The sequence below is a fragment of the Poecilia latipinna genome, unplaced genomic scaffold (assembly GCF_001443285.1).
Source record: "Poecilia latipinna isolate Pla-1442-1.1 unplaced genomic scaffold, P_latipinna-1.0 Scaffold2354, whole genome shotgun sequence".
NCBI lineage: Eukaryota > Metazoa > Chordata > Actinopteri > Cyprinodontiformes > Poeciliidae > Poecilia > Poecilia latipinna.
The window spans coordinates 27079-36060 of NW_015114970.1; the positions used below are offsets into that span (position 1 = coordinate 27079).

Sequence of the window (8982 nt, forward strand, 5' to 3'; positions counted from 1 at the left end):
GTACAAACCACAGGGTGAAAATAGCAATATAGTTTTTATTATATATTATTTTTCCATGATGACAGGTGAGGCAGAGCCTCACCTGCCTCCCCTGACCGCACGTCACAGAGTGAGAGAGAGAGAGAGAGAGAGATGCTCTTTTATGGCCTTTCATGGGGGCCTGGCGCCCCCCATGACAATTTTCTGTTAGCAACTCTGGCTACAGCAGAAAAGTGGCACCCACAGAAAATTTATACTTTTGTATTTATTGAGTTTTACATTTTTGTCTTTATTGAAGATAACTCTGTGTCTTTGTATGATATGAACATGACTGGGAGGGGGTATTGCTCCTTCCCCCACACCCTTTCTCTTAGAGCTGTAACATTTGATTTACTACACTGAAGGAGAAAACAGGATCTGATCACTCTGAACTTCCTGTTTGCTGCAGACTAAATATTCTAAGAGTAGCCTTTGAGGATCGTCATATAATGGACATGTTTGTTCCATCAAATATGTCCATTAACCAGAGTTAGTTTAGTCATAGCCTTCATCTAAACTGGTGTACTGTATAGATGATCAGACTTCATGTGTTCCTGGAATCAGTATTTGTTAGCTGTACAGACCCTCCCGCCCCACACACACACACAATGACATGTGAAGCAGGCAGACTGACGCGAAGACAGCAGCAGTACAAACCTCAGGGCCGAGTTCAACCTTTCCTCTGACCTTGGCTCAGCACACTCACCTGCTCAAACGCTGGCCAGGAGGAAGAGGAGATGAGAAGCCTACTGTTTGGAGAGCACACAGGAGCTTTTAAAGGAGGTGAAGCACAGAACAGACATGATTTACTTCAGGGTATCTGTCCCCCCACCCCCACATCCAGCTCAGCACACAGTTTTACAGACATTTCTACTGTCCTAAACCAAGCTGTAAATAACGAGGGAAAAAAACACATTAATTTATTTAATTGTGGCTTTGGAGATGTCAGTCTGAGGAAAATAAAACAAAGAAATTCTAATCCAATTTGTTTCTGGTCATTGCATCAGCTATTGGCTTGCTGTAGGCCTGTTAACGAAGGTCTATGAAAAGCTAATAAAAGGAGCTGGAGACGACTGGAAGCTGAGCGGGACGCTGAGGTGACTGCAGATACCCTGAGCACACAAACTGATCGCTGATTAAGCAAAGGCATGACAGCAAGCTGGCACAAACTGGCACAGGGTCAAAGTTTCAGTTTTAATCAGTTCTTTACAGCAGAAAGGAAAACAGTCATTTAAAGTCAAAAAGAGTGTTATGTAAATATAAAATACAAAGTTTCTGTTTCACTAACAAATGTAGAAATATAGCTTGGTCTAAGCCAGTGAAGGAATTATTGCAAATCCAGTTTTCACTCAAAATATACATTTGAACTGAAATCATTCTCATAACAGCAGATTAATAAAACAGAAGGGAAGTTGTGACCTTTCTCAGAGCTCATATAACTGTTAAACCAGTTTAAATGCCCATCAATCAATCAATAAGCATTACAAATTAAATATTGTAAAAATGTTTTGTAAATTAGAATGGTGATGAACATAGAAACAGTCTCCTAATATTCATTTGGGTTTCCTCTAATTCTCAGTAATACAGGCCTTTTCTTCTTCTCTGATGTTTGGTTCATAAACTGCAGAAAGATTTAACATTTGCTCCAGCTAGCTGAAAAAATGAGAAAACAATTCTAAAAATCAATCTTCTAGATGTCGCTGCAAGTTAAAAAAAACAAACAAAAAAAACAAACAAAAAAAACACACCACCATCATCAATGTGCTTTGAAAGTCAGGAATCAGATCTGGGAATGCCTGTGTTCCAGACGCTGCTCTCAAAGTGGTTGAGCTCAGGCACAAGGCTAACTATACGTTAGTCACTATATGTGAGCGACTCACTACCAGTAAAAGGCAAAAAAAGGGTCTTCTTCTAGCTTCCATTTGCAATTTAATGCTCTGCAGCAACATTTGATGGTGAGGTTGTGGAGGAACCTCAGACTGGCCCACAGTTTTCTTGGTTAATTTGTTTTTTCTTGGAACACAGAAATGACTGAATATGAATGGAGCGCAGTGTTAGCAACACTGGGTGGACATAGGGGATTTTGCGGTTTGTGAGATAATCCCCAGTCGAAGGCCGACGGCCTGTTCAGAAGGCATGCAGAGCAGCAACATCTGGACTGTTGAATGAAAGGTTCAGAAGTGGATGGTGGTAGATGTTTAAAGCGGCTGAAAATGTCAATCACTGGCTATTAAGGGGTTGAATTTTGATCATGCAAAATGGTCATCTGCCACCATTTGTTTATGACTATTTTCTCAGCTATAAAGGGAAGTTGTGGTTATGAGGAGCATCTTAACTGCAGTAGAGAACATGTCACTGACCCCAGTGGAGGTGATGGAAGCATGAAGCAGGGACCTAAACCTAGAATACCTTCTACCATTCATCTACTGCAGGTGGGAGATACTGACTGCTCACAAACTCACCCAGTTAACCCTGGTTCTCAATATAAACTATAGCTAATGATCAAAGGATGCGTTTTGAGAATGAATCAATATTCATTTTAGTTTTACTTTTTTGTTCAGACATTAACAAAAACATCTTTCTGTAATCAGAATTCTGTAATTCTATAATTCAGACATCTTTCTGTAATAGTTGCAGTTTAAACTGTTCTAACCAAAACTCCTACAATCCTGCAGTAAATGTTGCCTTTAAACTCCATATGGTAATGAGTTCTAATGTGAGTTTATCTGCAGGCCCTGACCTTCTATATGAGCTAAGACACCAGATAGGTGACTGTGTGCTGAAAGCTGCATAGACTGTCTAGCGGTTTGGTAGATGTGGAGCCAAGAGTAAACCAAAGCTTCACTGTTAGCTTAACTTAATCTTAATATTAATCTGCTGTGATTTTGAATTTCTGAACTAATTTCCTCAGAAAACTTCTACTGCTTCTATACAAACCAAAGTAGAACGTAATAAATATAAATAAACGCAATAATTTAATAAGCTGTTTATATTTATACAAGTCAGCAGGACTTGTATAAGTCTTGTTGTTGGCACTTGTTGTTGAAGTGCCAACAACAAGGACTTCATACACACACACACACACACACACACACACACACACACACACGCACGCACGCACACACGCACGCACACACACGCACACACACAACCAACCTCCTGGAAAGCTCTGTACCAACTGGGGGGAGCTGATGGAGCAACAGAGCCATCTGCTGCTCCCATGTAAAACAGCATGCATAAAATCAATCTCAGTGTTGAGCACTTTTTGCCCGGCACATTCAGTGGCACACACCAACACTTCACATCCAACATTGAACTTGCATTTTTCTAAGGGTTAAAAATCACATTCACAGTTCAGGAAACTGAGGAAGAAATGCTGGAACTCCTCTGGAGGCACAAAGAGTTCAGCTGACTTCCAGAACCACAGAGTGACCAGATCACAGAGGCTTCCAGGTGAGACAGAGCAAGTGAAACACCTGGAGATGCATGGCTCAAGTTGTAGTTTTTTTGCAACTTGAAGCTGCATTAATCAGCATATGATTTTGGAACTGTGAGATGAAAATCACAGTAGATGTCATTGTTGTAGAGCTTTAACTATGTATTAATCTGAGTAAGACCTCTACTGGGTAAACATCTCGTCATGACCTTCATGCATGTGCATATATGTATATTATGATGTGATGCAGAATGCAGATTAATTAGGATCTAGGAGAATAATATAAATACTCTAATATTGCGTATTTGTTTCATAGAAAGGATGGCTGGAGTCTTTAGCGACATTACCATTTTCAAAAACTTTTAAATCTATCAACCAGAAAATGTACCTGTAAGTCATAAATATATCTTCTTTTTCTCTGTATGGAAAAATTCAAACAAATCAAATCAGATGGAAAACTGGGACTTCTTTAGCCTAAAACTGCTGGTAGAATCAGAATAATCTAGAAGAACTCGACAAATAAATTGGGCCTGATGTGTCACATGCTTACAAATTAATACATCTTTTATTGCAGCAGCATAATCTCACACACAAATGTAGAAAAATCAACCCTTTATCAGTGCATTTATTCAGTCACTTAAGCAATAATGGTCTTAATTACAAATGGTTGTTATGGTAACTGCTGATATAAACACAACCTAAGCTTCTTTTTTGAAAAAAAAAAACCAAAACAAAAAAACATATGTAACTTTTTAAGTTGACCAGAGTTTCTGGGAACTTGTAGTTAGTAATTCAGGACTTCCTGATTCCCTGGGGAATACATATGATGTGACACAGATGTCCATTTCTTTTGAGGAGCCATATTTATCTGGTCACCACACACAGTGATCAGGATGAGAATGGAGGTAGAAACAAGTCAAAAGCTCTATAACAACCATTAGATTGCTGTCTAAAGGTTGTAATGGTCTAGTTAGGGCATCACTAGTTAGTTAGTGGTGCCCTACCATCACTGTACCCATGTAGGGTTTGCTGAACTCTGCAAAAACTTTAAGCAGGACTGGGCTTTGGTCAGATGAGACCAAGTTTCTCAGGAACAAACACTTTGCTATAAAATGAATCACATTCCAGCTGTTAAGCATGGTCGAGGGCCTGTGATGTTCTGGGTCTGTTTGTAGTCCAGAGCCTGGAAACTGAGTGCATGACATCATGAGCTAACATTTGAAATTAAAAAGTGTAATAATGTGTACCTGAAGAAAAAAAAAAAAAGAGTTATTTCCACAGAACAATGATCCAAATGGAGACAGAAATGGTTCAGCATGTCAGTCACTTAAGAAATAATTGTCTTATTTCTTAAGTCTTGCACAAACTCTCTGCTGATCTGAAGCAGAGAGAGAAATGATTGATCAGAGATCTGAAGTTATCCCTCTGTCTATAGAACTGTACTCTGTTAAAGACTCCTGGAGAAGACTGGGAGGAAATGTTTACACCAGGGAAACCAATGATTGGTCTGTTGCTGTTATGGTGACAACTAATAAATGGACAAATGTCCTCAAAATAAAAGTTGGATTTCTCCAGAATGTCAGTTTATACTACTGCAATAAAAGATCCATTTATCCTGATGCTTTTACACATTTCCACCAGGGCTCTAACAAACTGACCCACATCGTTCTGTCTGTTAGAGGAAAAATGAAATATTGGACATGGTGGGTTTGCAGCATGTTTATCACTGATGCACTGAAGGAAAGGACAAACATCCTATAGTCTGAAAAATAAACCCATCAGAGAGTGAGCTGCCTCCAATCAAGCTTTCAGCTGGAGCTGAAGCGGTTAAAAAACCGCCCTGAACACAGAGCGCATGTACAGATCAGATCAGTTCAGATAGATCTACTAAACAACGTTCAGGGTTTCCTGCAACTCTGTTAGATCTGGTTTCTCTGTTTCAGCTTCTCTTTGTGCTGCCAACAAGCTCTGTGTCAGACACACCTCGCCACTTTTCCCAGCATGCCGTGCTTTCCAGAACCACAGCTCCATTTGGCTCTGTCCCCCCATCTATCCTGCCAGTCAGTGTTCTTCATGGCTGCAGCAAGAGCAGCCAGAGCAGCTGAGGGCCTCTGCTCTACAGTCTTGGTGTGTATTTGACACACACACTGCTCACATGGCTCCAGAGACAGCTACAGGGTTCCGAGGTGCTGCGCTAGGTGAGCAGACAGCAGTAGGCGGCGTAGAGGAGCGCCATGACGCAGCAGTAAAACAATAGGAAGTCTGGCGACAGCAGCGAGGAAGAGGAGGAGGAAGTTGAAGATGCAGGGGCCCAGTGGTGGGTGGGGCACTCCTCCTCTACAGCCAGCAAGGCTGTCACACAGCGCAGTACACTGTGCAGCTTACATAGAAGCACATCAGAGCACACACACACTTCAGACTGGACACACACACTTCAGACTGGACACACACACACAGAGGAGGAAACATGGTTAGAACATCAGGAAACAGTGATGAAGCAGCAGTCAGGTGAGGACTGATGAGAACATTAAGAGTCAGTCCACACCTGAGGATACACACACACGTAGACAGGCAAACAGACGCCGTCAGTACATGAACCTCTCCTCTGATTGCTTCAGGAAGGTAAACACTGATCCCAAAACAGCACAGATCCTTACCTCAGGGACTCCCAGCTTGCGACAAGCAGTGATGAAGTTTTCAACGTTCAGTCGAGATTTGGCTGAGCTCAGTTTGGGCTGGAGAGGAAACACAACATTTGACGTCACCTTTCTAAGCCCTTCCAGTGGAGTTTAAGAGGAAGGAGGCAGGAACGGGCTGATCAGCACTCACCACTGCAGGGGAGGGGATGTGGATGATTGACACGGAGCGAGGCCGGATCTGATTGACCAGCTGGCAGAGGACGGTTCCGTTGGACAGAGCCTCGCTGAGGTCCTCTGGCAGACTGGTCTTCAGTCGAGACTCTAAGGTCTGAGGGCCAGGAAACAGTTAGGCTCCATGTTTATGTGCAACAAGGATTTCTAAGAGGAGGACAGCTAACAGCTAACACTAGGGCTGCACCGAAAAATCAGACAGCAGCCGTCAGTCAATATGGACATTAGAAACCGAGTTAATCTCTGAACATCAGCCACTGTCTCCTTCTGCTCTGGGGTGAGAGGCTGACTGACACACACGAACATCAGGTCACATCTGTACATGTGTGGTTACGTATAATCACCTTAATGTTGCCAACTTAATGACTTTGTTGCTATATTTAGCAACTTTTCAGACAAAAAATCGACACAAAAAAAACAAAAACAAAAACGGATCAGCCAAAATCAGAGTCAACAAGTCCGGCTTTTAAAAATCGGAGCAGCCCTAGTTTACAGATGATACAAAGATCCGTTAGATTCTGACCTGGGCTAGGTTCCCATAGAAATTTATAGCAAGATCTTACTTGCAACTGAATTAGAGATTAGATTTTATACTTGATATTTAAATTATCTTTATCTGAAAGAAGCAGGTTAGTAATAATGAACTTTAACATACTAATCTGTGTGTCGTCTACCTAGCAGATATAATTACTTTTTTGCATTTCATTAACCTAATAGCATAACTGCCCAAGTCGCATTTAAAAAATAGAACTTTAAATTTACCTATATATATCTATATATATATTAATATAGATATATATAGGTACATTTCTTGGTAAATTTTTTTATTTTATTTAATGTCTTGAAATTGGGCCTCTGCCTTTTTAAAAAACCCTGTTCTTTCTAAAACTCCGCCTTCAAGAAGTCATCACAACATGGATCCTACATTAACCCTTTAACAACGTCTTTACCACTGAGAAGTAGGTCCTATAATGAGCTCAGCAGATGCACAGTTCCACCAGATGTTTACACCTTCAAACTAGCCAGCAGCAATTAGCTGAGTGGGGGAGTTGCGCTCTGGGAAGCCGAAGCTTGGAAACTGCAGCTCTGAGGAGGAGCTGCGACTTGATGGTGGGGCTAGGTTCATCCAGCCGTTTTGCACAGCTGAATGGCTGCCATGGAGACTAAGGGATTTCTCAAACATACATGAAAGAATCAAGGCAACACTCCAGGTATCTTTTAGATGAGAGAAATGACATATTTTAGATTATATTGAACCTTTAACTTTATTGAAGTATCAGACTAGAACTTGGTGTCTGTCTCAGATTAGCATCAGGAATGGGGATGTCCTTTTCATGGGCTCCATGACTTACTTCTAAGTTCAGCTGTGAAGACATCTTCAGTAACCCACCAGTCTGAGATGAAGACATGACAAAGAAGTGGAAGCGGTGCTGCAGCAGGGCTTACCTTGCGTAGTTGTGTGAGGTCTTTTCTCTCCTCCTTCGGTGAACGCAGAGTGGTGCGAGATTCACTCCTGCCAGACTCTCCCAGAGTAAACATGGTCCCTAACCAGAAGCAAAGCAAGAGGAGTTTAATGGGGTTGTAGAAGGAGCAGAGCTGGGGAGGGTGTGCGTGTGTGTGTGTGTGTTTACCTGTGGGTTTGACGTTGCTCCGAGAAGACGTGCGAAACAGGAAACTGTTGGGTTTCTGAGCCTGACCAGGAGGAGAGGAGGTCTTCGGAAAGGACAGCACATCTGATTCAAACACATAGGTCATTGTTCCAAATGTGTTGGACAGCATGGCAACATGTCCCCATCAGAGGACACTGCTGCATTATGAGTGACAAAAAACACTGAACTTTTCCACATTATTCCCCATTTTCCAGAGGTACCTGAACATGAAGGCTCACTTCAACTGAAAACTGCTCTCTATAGGCAGGTCTAGAAACGCTGATCCCACAGACTGCATGAGGAAGCCATCAGACTGAAGAAACAGCTCCAATACCAATACATCCTCTGTGTCTGCTGATCTTCACACTGATGCTTTGGGAACTGCTTGCAGCACTGCTGAACTCTGGGATTCCTTTTTTCACACTCAGTGATTTACCTCGCTGCCACCAGGCTGAGTGGACCACATTTCATGCAGACCATTCCCTCTCAGGTTAAACTTGGAGCTCAAATCTGTTTTTTTTGTTTTGTTTTTTTTTGTAAATGTTAACACACAGCTGAGCAGTTTTAGCTTCAGAACTAGAAGGAAAAACAGAAACCTCTGGAGTATCAATGGTATGGTATCAATCTGTTCTCAGACAGAACACAGACTTCATCTCCAGAAGATGATTAGGGTCACTGAAAAAAAAAAGAATTCTTACTTCAATCTCAGAATTCTAACTTTTCTCTGTCAGAATCTCAGAATTCTGTTATTCTCAGAATTCAAATTTTAAAGCAGATGGGTACCTGGGAGGAACCAGCTTCAATGACCAAGATGTAAGTTAGAAAGAAAGTAAAAATGAAAGAAATTTTGTTGTCCACCTACGAGGTGGATTTAAGCCAGGTTTTTCTGTGGCCAAGGGGTCCCTGAAGATGCCATTTCATTAATAGAAGAGCTAAAGGTGACAAAAGCAAGATGGATAGTTTAATGTCTAAAGCAGAATGGTCACAGCTAGCTGTTAGCATGTTTTTA

General features: G+C 41.6%; 1 protein-coding gene across 1 annotated transcript in view; it reads right to left on the reverse strand.

Annotated features, from left to right (window-relative positions):
- lrch4 (leucine-rich repeats and calponin homology (CH) domain containing 4) overlaps nt 1-8982 on the reverse strand; it is a 41497-nt gene that overhangs the window by 8694 nt on the left and 23821 nt on the right. Inside the window, exons 14-17 of the mRNA XM_015018987.1 lie at nt 7956-8057; nt 7771-7868; nt 6284-6421; nt 6112-6189 (exon numbers count right to left, since the gene is read on the reverse strand). Coding sequence (XP_014874473.1) covers nt 6112-6189; nt 6284-6421; nt 7771-7868; nt 7956-8057 — 416 coding nt within the window. The remainder of the gene's footprint in view (nt 1-6111; nt 6190-6283; nt 6422-7770; nt 7869-7955; nt 8058-8982) is intronic.